Source organism: Petromyzon marinus, chromosome 22 (genome assembly GCF_048934315.1).
Source record: "Petromyzon marinus isolate PM22_M1 ecotype Great Lakes invasive population chromosome 22, UKy_Petmar_22M1.pri1.0, whole genome shotgun sequence".
NCBI classification, from domain to species: Eukaryota; Metazoa; Chordata; class Hyperoartia; order Petromyzontiformes; family Petromyzontidae; genus Petromyzon; species Petromyzon marinus.
Genome location: NC_133688.1, coordinates 15,281,291 through 15,301,429, shown reverse-complemented (window position 1 = coordinate 15,301,429; position 20,139 = coordinate 15,281,291). Strand labels below are relative to the sequence as shown.

The 20,139-nt window shown below is 41.8% G+C and overlaps 2 protein-coding genes across 11 annotated transcripts in view; one reads left to right on the top strand and one right to left on the bottom strand.

Moving 5' to 3' along the window:
- The first annotated feature begins 2,750 nt into the window (after window positions 1–2,750).
- NOCT (nocturnin) lies at window positions 2,751–8,557 on the top strand. 3 transcript variants are annotated; one of them, XR_012942579.1, is made up of 6 exons: window positions 2,751–4,621; window positions 4,973–5,094; window positions 5,534–5,749; window positions 6,186–6,439; window positions 7,015–7,955; window positions 8,031–8,557. XR_012942579.1 is itself a non-coding variant. In XM_032958922.2 (5 exons), exons 1-5 carry the CDS (start codon window positions 4,354–4,356, stop codon window positions 7,259–7,261), a joined length of 1,107 nt encoding a protein of 368 aa, XP_032814813.2. In that variant the 5' UTR covers window positions 2,751–4,353; the 3' UTR covers window positions 7,262–8,557. The 3 variants fall into 3 exon arrangements, 1 of the variants encoding a protein (XP_032814813.2); XR_012942578.1 differs by having other exon boundaries at window positions 7,015–7,980; XM_032958922.2 differs by having other exon boundaries at window positions 7,015–8,557.
- Window positions 8,558–11,715: 3,158 nt separating this feature from the next.
- Window positions 11,716–20,139, bottom strand: part of LOC116944948 (ras-specific guanine nucleotide-releasing factor RalGPS2-like) — a 226,099-nt gene continuing 217,675 nt past the window's right edge. For 7 of the 8 annotated variants that reach the window (XM_032958926.2, XM_032958928.2, XM_032958930.2 and 4 more), the window contains 8 exons: window positions 19,029–19,180; window positions 17,281–17,335; window positions 15,739–15,834; window positions 14,500–14,608; window positions 14,078–14,170; window positions 13,533–13,638; window positions 12,986–13,077; window positions 11,716–12,847 (listed from right to left, as the gene is read on the bottom strand). In XM_032958926.2, the coding sequence (XP_032814817.2) occupies window positions 12,818–12,847; window positions 12,986–13,077; window positions 13,533–13,638; window positions 14,078–14,170; window positions 14,500–14,608; window positions 15,739–15,834; window positions 17,281–17,335; window positions 19,029–19,180 (733 nt within the window). In that variant the 3' untranslated portion in view covers window positions 11,716–12,817. The remainder of the gene's footprint in view (window positions 12,848–12,985; window positions 13,078–13,532; window positions 13,639–14,077; window positions 14,171–14,499; window positions 14,609–15,738; window positions 15,835–17,280; window positions 17,336–19,028; window positions 19,181–20,139) is intronic. The other variant, XM_032958929.2, reaches the window with a different exon arrangement.

The following is a 20,139-nucleotide window of genomic DNA, read 5'->3' as shown; positions in this document are numbered from 1 at the left end:
TCATTGCCAGATGTCAGGCAGATGAGAAGGGAGATGCCAACGCTAAGAACTAGGGACAGCTTTTGTTCAAGTCTTCTTTTGTCAGTGTCTATATTTTTCTGGTCAGTGTCACAGAGGCGCTAACAAGAGCAGATTTCAAACGTTCCACTGAAGGCTAATTGCTGTTTTCACTTCGTTTATCAAACTCCTCTTTCAAAGGCACTCCCATCCTAGCCGCTCTCGTGTAGACTTTCATTCACCAATTTTAATTCTGCTCCAGGCGTTGACACGTTCTTCTTTGACTTCTAAGTTGTGATCATCCGACAATGACTTTCTCGTTAATTTAGCGAGCTTTTTTTCACACGACTTAAACTTTAGCCCAACTTTACAGGTGCTTTTGATCAATCTCATCAGCCATTCCCCTTGCATACTCATCGCTACATCGGTCGTTATACCTGTCGACCCATACTGTTTATACCCCGTATTCTTGTACAGGGAAATTGAGTTTTCATGTCCATACGGCAACAACAAAAACATTTGTCTATTTATATTCTTGGTCCTTTCGGTAAAGTCACGTAGAAGGGAAACAATAAAATAATAAAAGTATAAAATTATCTTGCTGTGATTTTCACACCTGATGATGATTGCTTGTGTTGCAGTCGAAACGTCGTGAGAATTTTTTTATCGTTTTATATTTTTTATTATTTTATTGTTTCCCTTCTACGTGACTTTACCGAAAGAACCAAGAATATAAATCCCTGCAGTCACGAAAGCTTTAAATAAAAACAATTGTCTATTTGTTTATTTGTCTCCCTTGTGATGGGACTTTATAAGGGCACGGTGTCACCAATAAGGTCTGAATTGTTCTGTAATAAGGTAAGGGAGTTGATAAAGGCGTTGACAGGTATGTAGTGGTGAGTGTATTAGTGGTGAGTGTACTAGTGGTGAGTGTACTAGTGGTGAGTGTCTATTTGTTTGTGTTTCTCCCTTGTGATGGGACTTTGTAGGATGAACGTTGAGATTTATAAGGGCACGGGGTGACCAAAAAGGTCTGAATTGGTCTGTAATAAGGTAGGGCACTGATAAGGGGTTAACAGGTATGTGTCGTCAGCACATCTGAGATGGCTTACACTTTTTCCATCCATATGTCATGGGGGGGGGGAGGGAGGTCATTTTACCATACTTCACCACGCTGGTCAGTTATGGTTAGACTGAAAACTAACCTCCGATTAGCACGGTGCAGATTAAAGTTCAACATACAGGGTGAAAGTGGGGAGCATAGAAGTATTGCACAACAGTGGGTTTTCGTGCAGGGCATTGCTCTCTGTTGCTCACAATCAGTCGTTCCTGTGTGAACCCCCCCCCCCCCCCAAGATTTTGGTAAGTTAATCCTATATGACATTAAATAGGATAATGGCGAAATAACCATTGTTAACACTGTGCTGCGAAGAAGGGCAATTGCCCGAAACGTGGAGTCGTAATATATATCGTTTTAAGGCCAGTGTTTGTTGACAAATGCGTTGAGTTGCAGTAATTAAACCAAGGTGCTATGCTTCTCACCGGGACTAAAGCAGGAAGTTATTTTTCCCCAATTACATTCCTTGAATAATTATCAAATAGAGCAAGTCAAGATCTATAAGTATCTTGGGGTCATCCTGGATTCAAAACTGAATTTTGAAGATCACATTGATTATATTGGTAAAAAGACAAAAATAAAAATTGGTTTTCTGTATCGACACAAGCACTGCTTCCCCCCAATGTTCCGTTTGGAATTGATAAAAACTACCATACTGCCTCTACTTGACTACTGTGACATCGTGTATAAATCAGCCCCAAGTACTGTACTGAAGAAGCTTGATTCCATCTATCACTCGGCCTTAAAATTTGCATTGAACTGCCCATATAGGACTCACCACTGTGATCTCTACATTGGGTCAAACTTAACATCTCTTAATGTTCGACGGCTTGTGCACCAGATCTTATTTATTCACGATGTACTTACAAAAAAATCCGCAGACTACCTACTGGATCTCCTCTCGGTTTCAAAGAACAAATTTGACCTCAGGTCTGCGCTCATTTACCAGCTTCACATTCCTTATTGCCGTACAAAAAACGGAGGAAGGGCCTTTGCTATTGATGCCCCCAGGGTCTGGAATGCTATTGCCAATAAACTGCAACTTGAATCACTACCTATGAGATCTTCACTCAAAACTGCTCTAAAGGAGTTGTACACCCCTAGCTGCCACTGCTATTCAGTGGCCTAAAATATGGCTCAAGGGTTTTGGAGTTATAATTTATTTATGTAGTTTATAGTTAATAATTCGGTCAAAGTCCCTATGATCACTGTTACAATGCATTTATGGCTTTTATTTTGGTGATTTCGAAAACGTTTTTTTTGGTTTGGCCATGTTTTTGTTTATTGTAGTACGGAGTTAGACTGATGGCCTAAATCTTAGTTGTCTTGTGGTTGTTGTTGTTGTTATTTGACTTGCATCCCACTGGGATTTTTGCACACAGCGTTGGTGTACGGTGCTATTTCAGGAATATTTTGATGTTTTTTTTCCCCTAGATTTTCTGTTTGCACAGACACACATAATCACTTTAAGATGTTTTTCTTGTTCATGTTTTTGTTTTTTGTTTGTTGCGGTTGCACCCGATTCAAGAGCCGAATGGCTCACAGGGCTATACCAAAATAAATGGAACTATGAACTATGAACCATTAGTAACACTGAGCCGGAACCATTTCTCGGCTCAAGCCCGGAACCTTGAATTAGAGCCGCGCGGTTCGCGCCGAGCCCAGTGCAGCGCACGCGGCGTCCGGGTCGCGTTCCCGTCACGCAAAATAAAACACAAAATAACCTTCGGCATTGGAGGGACGAGCTAACTCGTGATTCATCTTAAATAATTATCGGAACAACAACAATAATAGTTCGAATACAAAAATACGGTCATTCTCGTGACCATGACGGTACGGGCGGGCACAGCCTCAATCTCGTAGATGTGTTGTTATACATTGAATCTCGTTAGACCGTGGTAGAGTGTGTGTGGTGATTAGTCAAGTTGCACGGCTAAAATTTAGTTTCCCGTGACGGTCCGGAGTGCATCTTTGGTGTTTTAGGTACATTACCTGTGATTTAAGTCGCCACTGTTGATTCGACCATCGTCTCGTGCTATTTAGAGAATTATATGCGTCGTTGACACAGCGGAGCGGAGTTTCACCGCAGGCACGGCTCTTTCGAATGGATATCACGTTGTAATTTAACAGTGGTTGAATGTAGTTGGGTTATCGTGGTTTGATTTTTTTGTATCGACTTCATAAATATACTAGTCCTCAAGACGACTATATGTGTGCAATTTGGATTGTTGAGATTTTTCTGCAGTTAATTTTTTGTTGGCATTACGTAACGCAATACAAAAGGATGTGTTCACTCGACAAAACATTTGGGTATTGTCAATCAGTTACATTGCGTGCAATCTAACTAGATTAACTACAATTACCTGTTTTCGAGCGATTGATCTCATAAATACATGTATAGCCTTCATTGTGTTGTATTTATTAATTACACGGGATTTGCGTTATTCTCGTCGACGAGTCTTAAAGAGGAGAATTGATTTCATGACTTATTAATCTTAGATTATCTATGAAGTACTACATCCAAGTTATTGGTTTCAATTATATTCTATGGTGCATATAATTAATATAACTAAATTACTTGATACATGCCAATTCTGGTGATTATAATGTACAATCTTTTACATTAGCAACGATACATGGTTATGATTCTGTAAAGTTGGAGATAAATAGATAAACGCCGATTAAAGTATGTATTTTTGTTAAGTGGTAGAGTGTTCAGATTTATTAACTAAATATAAATTAACGAAAGTAAGCAGGTTATACTGTATTTAGTAAATTACCATAGAGTACGCCTGTAAAATACATTTGAGGTTATATATATAATAATTGCTTTGTTACGTGATCAATTATGAGGCATGATTAGATCAAATCTGTGATAAACTAATTCAAAAGTACATTTACTCGAGTGAGCTCTCAACCACCTTTGAGCCAAATTGGTCCGAGGTTTGTGTGCATTTAATATTTTTTCCAATTAAAAACAATGTCTTCCCAATGCACATCCGCTTTTATTTATGTTTCTGGGCTCTCATCTGGATTAAGAACATAAAGTCCTGGTCGTAATACACAATTTGCTGTTTTAACCTACACGGTTTAATTCAATTGTAGCACGTGCTGCATAAGCATACACGTTTAAATATATAGTTTTACCGATATAGTTTTGTACTCAATTTATTTTCAGAAATTATTGTTATAGATCACCCAGTTAAACATTGGGTTGCATTTGTTCTTAAGTTTGGTGAATGGGGTCAGTTGTGAGCCGGGCTTATGAGGCCCTGGTGGGATACATCTTGGGTGCTCGGCGAAATGTACTTGCGGTGGAGTGGTCAGATCATGCCTCTTCCGAGGCAGTGAACCCCGTGGATGGCACAGACGCAGAGCACAGACTCCTTGACCCCGCAAAGGTCTCCTCGCGCCTTCGGCTGGGTCGTGAGTTTGTGCCAGTCGAAGGGCTAGATCCATCTCCCACGCACTCTTTCCGCATCATGCAGTGGAACGTCCTCGCCCAAGGTGGGTCACTTGGCATTACTGTCCTGTATGTAGTCACTGTGGTGCCAATTGCCACCCGAGCTTAACTTGAGGCATATAAAAATAATATGAAATGTGCATTGGTAACATTGTCAGTTGATATAAGCTATCAATTTGTTTCTTAACATTACATTTTTAACGAGTCCCATAATGTCTGTAAATAATATACGTGCATACTGTTCATTAGACAGACCCATAAAATAATGTCAACCTTAGTGAATTTGCTAAACAGTAGTACCATGTTGCCATCACTGCAACTTTCAGTTGCATCGTGTGCTTTTCTTGCCTTGGGATGGATTCCAAAATATTCTCATGTTTCTGCTCGTGTATCAGCCCTTGGTGAGGGCAAAGACAACTTTGTGTGCTGTCGGCCTGCTGACCTGACATGGGCCGCCCGGTGGCCACTTATCCTGGATGAAATCGTTTCTTATCAGCCTGACCTTATCTGCTTGCAGGTGGGTGCGACTGCAGGTCACCAGTTGCTTTCATTAAAAGTCAATTTCCATGTAGGGCTTTCTTTTCTTTTATAGCACTTTGTTTGATGTTTCTTTCAACTTAAAGGTTACAGTGCGCTGTATCTCAAGTATACACGTTGAAAAACAGCACGTTTTTTTTCCATATACCAGAAATGTGATTACGATCTGTTTTAATGTCATTTCCAGAAGTGGGCCTTGCTTTACGTGCAAAAAATGTAATAGTAAAATGTCGCAAAAGCGTTAAATTGTTGCACGTCACACGTCCTGCATGTAAAACACAGAGAATGCAGTTTAAAGGTTGTGTTTGAACACGAGTGTGACCCGGCATAGGAGCGTAACGGTATACAGATATGCTCAGCATTCATTGTCCTCGGCCATCTGGCTGCGTCATGCTTCCGTGCGCTGTCTTTGCCTGCAGGAAGTGGACCGGTATCACGATGCTTTCAGCCCTGCGCTGAATCAGCTTGGGTACGGAGGTGCGTTTGTGCCCAAGCGCCATTCTCCATGCCTGGATGTCCAGCCCAACTATGGCCCCGATGGCTGTGCAATTTTTTATCGCAAGGAGCGATTTGAGCTCCTGGGTGGATACGCAATTGGTCTGCGTGCTGAGCCCATCCCCTACCCCACCCACCAGGTAGTGAGAGCTCGGAATCATCACAGCATAACCTTGCCATAAGCCATTTTTTTTATTGACAATACCACAATAAACATTTAGCTGTTTTAATATAATTCCACGCTTAAGAATGTTCTTGACGTTGACTTTCTACGAGCATCGAGCATTTTTGAGAAGGCAAATAAATAATAGTTTGGGTATAGACAATTACACGGCTGTGGTTCGTATGCCAAATTGATGTTGAATATATACAACATTGTACGTGCATTATTTCACACTTTGAAAATTCATCTATATCCTAATTTCCTAAACTTAATTGTATTGGTTGCAAATTTGGGCAGTGCGCCATGCAATCGTCCATTCAGATAAAAACAGCGAATAGTTGACTGATCATACGCGTACACAGTATAGTCCTTGCTGTGTCGCCGGTGAATTTTTTCGTCACATATCCCTGCAGGTTTTGTTGGTGTTGAAGCTCTGTTACGTCGACACGGGGCATAGCCTGACAGTGGCGTGTACCCACCTGAAGGCACGGCAGGGCTGGGAGCGTCTGCGTGCCGCGCAGGCGAAACACTTGCTCACCTGCTTGAACAGCGACCAAGAAGCTCGGGAAGGTCCCCTCGTCGTGTGTGGGGATTTTAATGCCAAGCCTGCAGAGACTGTTCACCAGCTATTTGCTGCTTCAGCCCTGGGCCTCAGCAGTGCTTACAGGTGAAGCAGTCCTGTGCAGTTGTGGCAGCGATTTGCTTTGCATATTTCATCACCCTTTCATGAAAAGCCTTTGTCATTTCTGTTCAAATGTTTACTTACCACGTAATCATATTTCCATTGTATTCTTGGTTCTTTCGATGATGATTGCTTGTGTTGCAGTCGAAACGTCATGATAATTTTATTGTTTTTTATATTTTTATTATTTTATTGTTTCCCTTCTACGTGACTTTACCGAAAGAACCAAGCATATAAATCCCTGCAGTCACGAAAGCTTTAAATCATATTTTCCATTGTTATTCATTTGTTTTGAGCAAAAGGAATAATACAGGTAAATTGACAGTCCATTGCATTCTTTTCATACATTGTAAAAAAAAAAATGTCCGTACAAAACAGTTGTTGACACTACTCTTATACAATGTCTTGTTTTATATAGATCGATCTTATGCTCAAAGTTTAAATCATATCTCCTTCAGAAATACACAGGCCCATTCAGAAGTATATGGGTCATGTATTCTGAAATACATGCGTGCTTGTAGCCTCAATGCTATTTTTGTTTTGTTTGTTTTCAACTGCAGGAAGTTGAGCGAGGACGGACAGACGGAACCACCTTTCACTACATGGACAGTACGTGCCGGTGGGGAGACTCAAGCCACCTTGGATTATATATGGTACTCCCAGAATGCTCTGCGTGTGGAGCAGCTGCTGAATCTTCCATCTGAGCGGGACATTGGCTCTGGGCGGCTGCCTTCGTCCACATACCCGTCCGACCACCTCTCCTTGGTGTGCGACTTCAGCTTCGTCGGAGATACGCATGCTACGTGACTTCCTTCCATCATGGGCCACAGACAGACTGGTTGTACCATGCTCTGACAAGGGAACTATTTCCTGAAGGGGTCTATTGCTTGTGCCTGTTCATTTTTTGGCCATGCTGAGGATTTGCCATTGATGTCAAAAAGGAAGCTGTTGAATGATAAAATCCCAGGAGTTTTTTTTGGTTCGTTGTGTACAAAATAGACCATGAAATCATATGCAATAGGTCACCAATTTCATGAAGGAAATAATGGTACTTATATTGACTTGTTTGCAGAAGATCAGGTGTTTGGGTCTTTGCTTAAGTGCATTGCAACTGCTAATACAATTGGCTGGTAGATTACTTGATGGAATTTATTTACTTTCATATGCCAGGTACTACATACACTTCATAGTGACAATGACGTAATTAATTAATTGAATTGCGTAATAACTTCTCATGAAACTGCTGTAGGGCTATTTCGATAGACCAACAACATTAATCAATAACCTTCAGGGGAGGAGCCAGGATTTTTACTTTGGGGGGGCTGACTTCAATATTCTGAGATATCCAGTGCATGTTTTCCAACGGGCGCCACAAATGTATAAAACACATTTTATTGGATTTGAACACGGAGTTTGTTAATAGGTCGGAGCCGCTGATGTGGCTAATAAGTTCGATAAGTTCGAAAGGCTGCCGCTCAAGCAGCCTGCAGGGCAGCACAAGGTGGCAGCCTGCAGGGCAGCACAAGGTGGCAGCCTGCAGGGCAGCACAAGGTGGCAGCCTGCAGGGCAGCACAAGGTGGCAGCCTGCAGCATTTTGCAGTAGCCGGATATCCGGTTATCCCAATTACCGACTCCCAAAATTTCAGGGGGGGCTGAGCCCCCCGAGCCCCCCCTGTGGCTCCTCCCCTGATAACCTTGCCTTTAAAGGGAAAAAATATGTATTCGGTGACACATCAGGCAATGTGTTATTGATGAATGTGTTGAGTGTTTATTATTTGTGCACCACAGCCGGATGCAGTGTCACAGTTTATATTTTGCGTGACCTTTTACAACCAATCAAACGATTTAAAAGCAAGTCCTGGAGCTACACTTTGCCCTTGTGTGCTTCTATTAACACGAAATATCTTGATTTTATAAGAGTATAGTACTTGAACAATAGAAATGTAATTTTTGTCAAATGCTGCTGCCATTTTATTGAAAATAATGCTTCATCTCAATGCAAAGATATTTTTTTTTTCTGAATGAAATGCTGTTGCACTATACTCTTTGTTTTTTTTTCGGTAATGTCACGTCAATGTGTGGACATTAAATTAAAATTGTTTACCTTGGTTATCCTGCATATTTAATTTAGTGTACACATTTGCAATACTGAGAGCAGAATGAAAAGTTTGATGTACATAGGCCATTTTGTCAGTCCGCTAACTGAATGAGCGCCTCCCCACGCCATGGAGGTTGTGAGCATTGTTTAACCATACTTCACCGCGCTATTCAGTGCCGGTTCGTGAAGGCAGGGAGCACGAGTACAGTACAGCAATAGACTTTGTCGCATTTTCCTTTGCTGCCTATCAATTAGCCCCTCCTCCGCCTTATGACAATTTGTTTGAGCAAAGCCACTTATCCAAGCACTATCCAGGTTCCAATCTGCTTGGCTTTTGAGGTCTGCATAGGCGGGGCACATTCTAAGTTATTTGGCCACAAAACATCGTCTATAGTTCTACAAAAGATTACGTTGACTGATTACATTTTATAGATAAATTAATAAAGGCTTGCACATTTTAATAACCCTGGCTAATCCACGAACATGTCAAACTGATTGACACTCCCACTTAATTGCTCTTTTTTTAGAACGAATGACTAAAAGCCCTTTGGCATTCGGGGAAAAATCAAAACACCCAGCCTCAGCAGTTCAGAGACACAAGAATGCACGTTGGAATGAGTGCTCACCGTGATAGACTTGAAGTGTGCCATTTTTCAGCTCTTTCAGCTGTTTTTAGTGAGAGAAGTAACGTGGAACTCGATACAGATTTAGGCCTTCACAGTAACATGGTTAAGAAGTTGCGTGGATGACAGCTGCCACCTGCAGTCAGAAATGTAGAAGTGATTGGTTAAGGATTATTAGTGTATTACTGGGGAGCAATGGATTCAACGTAACCGTCTCGCCCCTTGTCAGTACCGAAGGGCCCCCCCCCCCCCCAAGGGAAGCTAATGACCCCACCAGCGTTTCCTAATTATGTGAGCTGCCACTCGACGAATCCCGCTCTCACACGCACACTAAATAAAGTGAAAAGCTTGAAACAAGATGCAGGCCCACTCATCCAGGACAAAGACACACTTTAAAAGGCGCCTCCAGGTCTGTTCCATTGACACAGACTCATGGGAAAGATGTAAAGCAAGACGGGGAGTCATGGCAGCACATCTGCCGCAATGACTTGAACGCTTAAATAAACTCCTCAGTGTATCGCAAGGGAAGATACATCAGCGCAAAGGCTGTGCAACCCTCAACTGGTTGACTTTGGTATAGGAATAGGTTTTACCCTTTTAACTGGCACAAAAACTGACACCTTTATTCAAGGCATCATGTTTGCAATAACCACAACACAAGCAGTCAAAATGCAAACAAAAAAGACAACTCTGATAATAAACATGATGCCTTGAATAAAGGTGTCAGTTTTTGTGCCAGTTAAAAGGGTAAAACCTATTCCTATATCTTGTTACTGGCAAAGGAGGTTTCATAATGTAAATGGTTGACTTTGCTTGTGGTATCTGGACATTCCTACACATCCAGGGTTTATTGGACTGTTCTCCGACGCATGTACCCATCGCTGACTGACCCATTCGATTCTTTTGTTGACCTTATACGGCACACTGACACGAGACCCCTCAATACAAGTGTATTATTAATCATCACAGCACGGTTGAGTTGGCCAGGGGTTCCAGAGGCCCCAGGGGTTCCAGGGCTGGAACCCCTGGGGCCTCTGGGTTCGGATCCAGGCAGCTGTTCTATTGAACCGGATCCTCAAGCGTGCGAGTTGGTCTCGCTCCGGTCACCAAATTGTGGTCGAATCAAATATGCTCCTGCACTTACAAATTCCAGCTGAGAGATCAAATATTAGTCTTACCGTCACGACAAACCTCACGTAGTACTGCCCTCCACTGTGTGTGGATCATAGGTCCCTTGAAATGATCTCCGTTTATATCCACTTCTGTGGGTCGTTCACAATACGATAGCTTGCACTGATCTGCACGAGATCTTGAAAGGATTCTTCGTCTCGTAACGTGACACAGGATAGCAAAATAGGAATATAATTTGGGGGTAAATTACAAAAAAATTGAAAAGCATCTGCAAATCTTGACTTAAAGCTTTCGTGACTGCAGGAATTCTAATTATTGAGTATTTTGGTAAAGTCACGTAGATAATAGGTTCAAAGAAAATAACAAATAACTACGACTTTTCGATCGCAACACAAGCAATCGTCATCAAGATAAAAAAATTGCTCTTTTTTGGACTGTTCTCTTTTTTCTCCTGATGACGATTGCTTGTGTTGTGATCGAAACGTCGTAGTTTTTTTTAATTGTTTTTGTTATTTTCTTTGAACCTATCTACGTGACTTTACCGAAAGATCCAAGAGTATAGCATCTGCAAAGTTTAGACGTTTCTTGTCTGAAAGTACAAGCTTTATGTAACTTTTTTGTGGCTGCATGTCAGTGTGACTAAGATCATACATCTCACGGGTGAATGTTGATGCGGTTTTGGTGTGTCGATAAAATCGTTAACATTGCGTGCAGTGCAATGTGGAATGATTCGCCCGTTCCATAGGACTTTGGATTTACACCATTGATTTAAAATTTGAGTTGAACGCCAGCCCATGTGCATTTGAGCATGAAACCATTGTCAGAGGGACCCATGCATGAATTCCCTTTACCACAAAATACTGAGATAATTTTACCAACTTTTTAAGTCCCCAAATACAAATTGCTTGAAACAATTACGGGTTTAAATTAACAAAACAGCATCCCCTGCTGGTTGAAATCACAATTGCTCATTTTCCCATTTGAAACATTTAAAGTAGTGGCCATCCCTTCACGGCTGTAGCTAGATGTAGTTTGCAATAGTAAGCTCAAGTGTTAAATGATTATTTATTTTTATTACCAATTTTTGCGGCCCATAATGGGTAGGATATTTACTGTAATGAATAATAAAAGCTGAGTTGGAAATGTTTGAATTTTAAACCCATGAAAACAGGAAAATTCAGGCAGGCGAAAAACATACTTAACACACACACAGCTGTGCTCAAATCGCAGGTAGGCCCGAGTCCCATCATGCCTTGCATGCAGGTCATGTTGACCGTATTGCATGTAAAATTCCCTCAGCCTTGTCTAGACCACCAACTCAAAGGTGCTGAAAGTGGTGATATCATTTAGAGCCCCAACTCAAAAGAGTTGAGTGTTAGTTCACGCCAATCATTCAACAAAAAGCAAAGTGCAGTCTTTAGCATTTATTACAACTAAATTTCCGAAATAATTCAGTCCATTCTTGTTTAACAAGAAGCATTTAAAAATGCTACTGCAAATGAAACGTACATTACTTAAAAAATATTTACTAACAAATGAAGTAAAATCGCATTACTCTAATACACCATCGGTTTTGTCTTGTGTGTATTATAAGTGTGTAGTTTAAAATAACATTCGCTTATTCCCACTTTGCAGTCGTTTAAAAATAAAAATGCGAAAATCATTTTGGCATGCAGTATCTTAGTAAAAAAACACTCGTAAAAATTGACAAGCTTAACAAATAGTTGATATGTATGGAAAGGTATTCCATTGCTTAAAATTAAGCTTGAACAAAAACCTGTTACACAAAAGCTAACATTAAAACATAACATTAAACGTTACATATATGATGTATATGTAGAGCGAATACAGTACATTATACAATGACATGTTTCTCTTATTGTAAACATAACGTGAAAACGGTAAGTGCTTGGACACCAACCTTACAATACTTTAACACACAACTTCATAGTGCCCATAAATATCATGCTGTAACACTGTTTTAGATATACAAAAAAATACCGTGAAAATGGAAAATATCGTCAATTATATTTCCGTTAAAATATACCACGTTAAAACATTTCAATGTAAATGCATATGGGGGGGGGTCCTTTAAAAAGCACATAGAGTTTGGACAGTCGTACTAAACGGCATGTTGTCATCTTGCATTTGTAACACAGCGCCAGTTATGTAAATCAGTTCATTCGCTGCAGAAACTGCAACTGTGGTCAAGTCTTCAGGCTCATTTTCTATCCATTTCACGAACTTTGAAAGCCATCGAGTCTCGCTTCATTTGAATGCTCGGATCAAGTGATCTTCATTTGCATGGTATAAAAGCCACTCAAATTCATTATCTAGCCAGCGCAGAGGTGAATTCGATGTCAAATGCTTTGCGCCAAGAAAATCAGTTCTCTTTGGATGGAACATATAAACCCACAGGTTAACATGTGCCAACATTTAAACTAAGCATTTTCAAAGCAGAAGTGCCATGTGCCTTGCACATTGTTGAATCTTGTTGCTTGTCCATAACCATTATTCAAAAGTCATCAAGTTGTCTGGTGGCTGAAAAAGAAGAAGCAATATTTGATTTTTAAAAAAAATCTCCAATCATCAAATATATATTTTGTATTAAATTATACATTTTGACTATTTAATTTAAGCCGAAATGAAACTAATGTATATATGTGGAAAGTAACTCACCTGGGCTATGTTGCTTTTACAGGCTTTATCTAAATGTTTGACCCAAAGGCTGGCATTGACATCTGACACAGCTTGAAACTTGTACACATTGCCTGCAATTATAACAACACACATGCTTAAATGTCTCCAAAGACACTGCATTTTTCATTTTCCTGTATCCCTTTCATCGGTGGAAAACATAAAAAAATTATTACCAAACAATTGCCAATGCCAATAAATATAATTGCTGGACAAACTCACTTCAAATGTTTACATATGGTGCATGAAAGAATGAAGCTCATCGATAAATTTGGTACGCTAAAAGGCTCCGAAAATCTGCTCGAAGTAATATTACCAACTTTACTCGAAACATCCTCGAACAATGACTCCACTTTGTAACTCCAAACTTAGCTCTGGCAGATTGGGAACATCGTGGAATGTTGCGCAATGCCGCACCCGTGTTAACACGGCGGGCATCCACATGAGTCGCTAAACAAAAATCCCAGTTTTTTTATTCGTCGTGTTTGATCTAATTGCGCCGATGATGCATACTGGGGATTAAACGCACCTCTTTCGGGGTCTGTGAGTTGAAACACAGTTGAATGATCAGGATCAGCAGCTCTAACCACCATCCAGCCAGCAATGTGGACCTTCTTAGATGGACGCGACTTAAACTATGTGGGGAAACAAAGGAACATAGGCAACACGTTTGCATGCTTTTTTTTCAATTGGAGCAAAACTTCTGGTGAATATTTAAGGGGTGCTTTAAGCTCCAGCTTTTCAAACTGCAGCTTTTCAAGATCAAGCCTGGTTAACTTCCACGATCTGACGGAGAGTACATGATTTAGTCATGGACACGAATGGAGCTCAAGAATCAGAGCTTGGAAAGTGGCGTCGTGTATAATATGCACGTAGCAACCAATATCGTGGCACCTTTTGCCCGTATCAAAGTATGAAAACTAAGTATAGGTGTTACCCTTTCTGGCAATAAAACAGGTGTTAAGATTTTCAAACGTCAAACACATACCTTTTGCAAAGAATCAAGTCTGCATTAACCACACATACTTGTGGTGAGCATGCCAACAAACTCTAACAACCCATCTCTGAACTCACATGCTTTCTGTCCGCAACCTTCATGGACTTTGCCGAATAAAAGTATAGATCTGCTCCGCACAAAGAGATCCAGTATCTTGTCCATGGAGACATCTGTTATGACAAAAAATAGCAAGAGCAATGCAAAAAATACAAACGTTAACGTAACATGTGAACGCTTGTAAAATAATGTTGCACTAACAAATTATTAAATGAAAACCTTCAAAATTACGGTGGTTCATCTGTGAATTGGCCACATGGAATTTGGCAATAATGGATATGATAGACTGCCTTTTATTGTCATGGGAATGACTCACAATTGCACAAAAATGCAATGCAACAATTACCCAACTACATATTTGAGTAACGATCTAGACACACACACACACAGATACAATATGCTCCAAGACAAGACAAGTGTGATTTTCCCAGGCTGAGCGTACGGTCGGTCTCCGTCCTTCCTTCAAGATGGTCCTGCGCTTCAGTGCTCCTTCCAAGTTGACCAGGCTGCTCGGAGGAGGCAGCGGTGAGTCATCCAAATCCAGGGAGCTGCTGACAAAGGAAAACGATTATAAATGCAGGCAATGTTGACAATGTATAAACCAAACTGTGCCAGAAAGTCACAACATGTTAACCAAAAACACATTGACGACTTGACTTGTTTTTTAGACGCACACACAACACCCAATGCAAATATTAGGATTTTATTGAAACATAAAAAAATGGTTCATCCGTAAATTGATGGCATTTCAATACAGGTGGAGCAAGGTCAGAAGAGAAATTCATAGACAAATCCACCAAAATAATTGCGACTGTTATTGGAGGAGGCTGCGGTGGTGCAGTGGATACTCCACTGCCCTGCAAGCCTGGTAACCCGGGTTCGTCTCCTGGCCGTGGATAACTTCAGTGGAGAGTGCTATCGCTTGTTGGCCCTCAATCACCAACCTGTACGGTCAAGTATGGTAAAAAAAAACAATGACCAATAGGGCATAGGTAGGCCTTCTCCAGCAGTGGATTGAGGGCTGTCTATTATAATCTAGATTTGAAGTTTTCGTGACTGCAGGAATCCATACTCTTTGGTTCTTTCGGTAAAGTCGCGTAGGTAGAAAATAAATTAAATCGCGACGTTTCGGGCGCACCACAAGTGGAAACAACCCCAGCAATAAACAAATAGCTGAAATAAGCAGCCTCCTTTTGCCCATTTCAGCAATTTGTTTATTGCTGGGGTTGTTTCCACCTGATGATGGGCACTTGAGTTGCGCCCGAAACGTCGCGATTTAATTTATTTTATACCTACGTGACTTCACCGAAAGAACCAAAGACTATGTCTATTATAACTGTATTTTTATTTATTTTTACCAACAGAAAATTACATGTGAAACTGACAAAATTCACTTCATTGACCGACGTAACGTTGGTTATGTTATCTTAGTGCACAAATAAAGCTGCTGCGCCACTTTCTCTCGGCGCCTACAAAATAAGGGCAAGGTTTTTTTCAACAGAAATGTCTTCTTTGTGCACAACGTCCATGCCATCGACAAAGGAAACGCTTTCGCACATCCATTGGGAAAAAAAATTGGGGGGGGGGAGGGGAAGGGGACGGGTGGTGGGGGAGCATAATGAAAATGCCGATGATGCAGCAACGGATAATGCAGCGGCGGCCGTGCGGTTATGCGGTGTACCTGATGAAATGCACTCTGGCACATCTGCTCCTGTGTCCTGCGCTCCATGTCGCATACTTTGTCATTTGCCCCACGTGGGGTGGCAGGGGCAGTGTACTGCGAGGTAAAGAGCACGATCCCGTGGGGTTACGCTCCGTGCAATCACGCGACTTGTTGTTGTTGCTGTTGTTGTTGGCGGCATCGGCGGATGAGACCCCACAAAGATGTTTCAAGAACCGAGTGCCACCCGCCAAAAACATGAAGCACCCAAAAAATATGCACATTGGCACCTGTACTTTGAATTGCCCTCGAAGCGATCGGGCAAATCGAGATTGACAAACTCGTTTCTTTAGAACTGCTTTTTGTGCTGAGTTTGGTGTCCTCCCCCCCCCGCACCTCCGATTAGCACGGTTGACTATGTACGGTGCAAAAGAAGTTCAACATATATACACACACGTACAGGCGGGGTTGCACACCTAGCAAAGGCCTTTATATTTTTGGGGTGTTCCATTTTAACGCAGGGGGTCGTTGAGTGTTAAAACATCTCCAGATGCCATGTGGGACAGCGTATTTGCAAAATGATATCGAAAAACAACGTGAAGACATGTCAAATGCTACCAGGCATGTGTGCGATCGTACCGTGTACGATAGGTGTGTGTGTGCCTTATACATGCATTGTATATAAAAACCCATCTCACAAAAATGTAAATATAATAATGCTACATCCTTGAGTTAAACTATAATTCAATTGTTTTGTATAATTAACATAACCTAAGAATCAACAAAATTAAATTGCAGTTGATATATCTTGAACTCAGCTACATTTACACATGTTGCTGTATATCCGATTACTGCTGTATATCTGAAGTACAGCACTTTATATGCCACACCCACTAGAACTATACCGTGCGTGAATGTATTCATCATCCCTGCTGAATCTATACACTGTGCAAACACGCCAACTGATTTGATTTATTAGCAAAGTCGGAATGCTGAAAAGCAAGTATAGCAATTGTCAAATATTGGAACAAGCTTCCCCTCCACATTAAGCAAGCACCTTCCCCGTCTAGTTTTGGCTCCTCCCTCAAGAAACCATCTCTTCTCCCTGGCCCATCCTTCCCTCCATCCCGAGGTAACCATGTTATTCCCATACCCCATTTCTATTCACCAAATCACGTTCTGCTACCCTAATTGTACCACTCATCATCCTTGGAAAGCACCTCGGATGAAAGAGCTATATAAATATAAGATAAGATTATCTAACCAAAAGGAAACCAATTACAAATCAAATTCTGAAAGGCTATGCTTAAAATTATATACTATCCATTTTTAACCAGTCACATAAAATAATCTGCAAATATCCAAGATTGAATATGTTCGTACGTTTTTCATTCTGAGAACAGAGCAAAATATTGCGTTAAGCTAACAGCATAAAAGCAAAGCAAACTCAAAAATGGAGAATGTGCAATTGTCTATCGATTAATTTGTAATACGTCTGTGATGGCCTGCAATGCCATGCACGGTCCTGTGACTTGAAGCAGCTTTTACACTTATTGACCGTACCTGTCAAATCCAGCATAGCTGAGCTCCTCACTCAGCTCAGACCCTTCACTACTGCCTAAAAGCACAAGAGTTAAACATTCATTGAATACTCACTCTATTTCACATTGATCATTTGACCAATCCAATATGTATGATGTTTCAAAGTACAGATATTTTGATTCCTGTCACTTGTGCGTGTTTCAAAGCGCGTGCTTTATTGTACAAAGCATGCCATTAACAACATTGAAAATCGCAGATGGCGGGCAATGGTCAAAGAGCGACTGCGTGGGGTTTTGGGGGCTCTGCAGTAGCAAATTTAATTCGGTTCTGCAAAAACCTTCCGGTACGTGGAGTGAAACATCGTACACCGTGCCGAATAACACGTGGTACAGTGAAGGACACATGGGGTAAATTCACATCTTGATAAATTGGCCACAATGCATCATCATGTTGCTGGTGATGGAGACATTTGCGATGTTTTGTTTTTGTAGGTAAAGGTTACGTATTCCTAATTGGGAATTGGGCCCATGGGCCGTGTAAAAACACCACAAGATCGCCAACATTTATCAGTGCAAATTAAATACATTATGCAATTTAAACTACAGGTGTCACTGTTCAACCATAATACCAGGGGGCACACGGTTAATGTAACACCAACAAGTGAAGTGTACAAAGCTATTGACAACACTCCGCGCCTTTCATAATCTTCAAACGGTGAGTGTGCCGCAACCTTTTGCTCCCTGTAGGTTTTGTATTTGAGCCCTCTGGGAAATAAACGGCAGCAGTCAGCTCACCGTACACTGTGACACTGGCTGGTGGTGCTCACGATGACACCGACACAGCAGAGCCAAATGTACAACTCAAATACATTGACACACGGGGGCATCTATCCAGAGCTGTAGAAATTTTATTTTAATGCCAGGGCGGCATCTCAAAATGGTGAGGGCAAAGGTGCGGCACCTGCAAGTTGCTTGTTCGTGCCACTGCTGGCAGAAGAGCCTCCACTCGAGCAAGCTCGACAGAGCTTCTTCTTTGGTTCTTTCGGTAAAGTCACGTAGAATGAGAATAAAATAATAAATTAATAAAATTAAATAACACAATAAAATTCTCACGACGTTTCGGCCACAACACAAGCGGCCGCTTGTGTTGTGGCCGAAACGTCGTGACTTTACCGAAAGAACCAAAGAAGATGAATCCTTGCAGTCACGAAGGCTTTAAATCGAAATTCGACAGAGCTTCTCAAGAGAATATCTTGGCCTCATTTTGCATGCTGGTCAGACATCTTGAGAATAATTTGGAGTACCCACACTCTACCCCAACACACACACGAGCTGCCAATCGACTAACTGTGGAGTACCCATTTATACGGCTCGGTGGACAGAGGTGGGGGTGGGGAGGGAATTTAAGAAACTTGGCCCATTGTTTAAATTGCTGTGCAGGAGAAGAGATCGAACCAGCGACCCCTGGATTGCAAGTCCACAGTGTGCTAACCATTATACCATGGCAGCTCCTAATTTGTGTAATTACCAAATACAAACGGGGCTTTAGAACAATCCATGAGGCTTAAGAACCTGCCAATTGTTTCAACTGCCACGAACCGGTGACCTCTGGATTTGCAAGTCCAGTTCGCCCTCACCATTACACCCGGACGCACCATACATTCAAAATATCAGAAAGGCCGATTTTATTCCTTTTTGAGCAGGGGTGTGTGTGTGTGGGGGGGGGGGGGTGCAATTGTGGGGGGGGGGGGAGTGCAAGGCCGTGTTTACCGATGGAGAGACCACTGGAGAGGAACGAGGCGTCGGTAGCCGTGCGCAGGGGGCTGCTGCTCTCGATGACGCTGTCGTCCAGCAGGTGGCGCGGCCGCACGGCTGGCAGGGTCATGCTCTTGGACTCCGTGCCTGACTGCGGGCCCACGAAACTGGCCGTGGCACGAAAAAAAAACGGGACCGAGCGCCGCCACCCCCCCCACCCCGTCGTCGGGAGTTAGACGTGCGGAAAATTCGCCTCGTTGTTGTGCGCGTTGTACGCCGAGCTTCTCCGCGCCGCATGTAGCCAACCGCACTGATCTGAAGTGACTGATATTCAATCACACGAACCGTTTTAAAAGTTCGACGGAGCCGTTATGGTATTGGCTAATTCGCTCGAGCCGACGAGCTTGATTTTGTGTCTGGGTCTGGGGGTCTGTAACACGAGACGCTGCGTGGAAAAAAGTACGACACAAATAATTTAAGGACTCGCTCGTTTAGCTCGAATGACGCTGTAATTAAAATTTCTCTAATCGCTCATTAGGGGTTAGCAGTGGGAGCAGAAAGATATCCGGTACTTGAATAGCTTCTCCATGAATTAATAGTTGATCTGATTTTAACGAACGAACGCTCATAAGCTACAATTAATTTAAATAAATAAAACATATTAATGGCAACAAATATTCACGCACTATCACCTTTAAACTCAGTTGCAAAAATAAAACGCTCACCAAAAAAATGTGCTACGGATCTTAAAGGCACAGATGCATTTAGGAATAAATTGTATTTCTATGAAGCCACCAAGGCTACCAGATTCACTCTTTCCTCGACACCGCGGCTTATTGCATTTTGTCTCGCTCGAGTCTTATTATGAATCACAGATGTTCCCGTCTATTCCTTGGCACTTGCAACGGCGGACGCAGAGAGATATATGACGCATGCGGTGGACGGGTGTCTTTAATTGCGGTTGGAAGCAGAAGTTGCAGCCACTCCGTGGAGGTTGGGGCGAGTCTCACTCGCAAATGCTTCCCAGTGGTTATTTGTGAGATTACAAATGGGATTCACGAAGTTGGCTCCCCCCCCCCCCCGCTTAATTATGGAGTTCTACCCGACTATAATTATAGTAATTAGT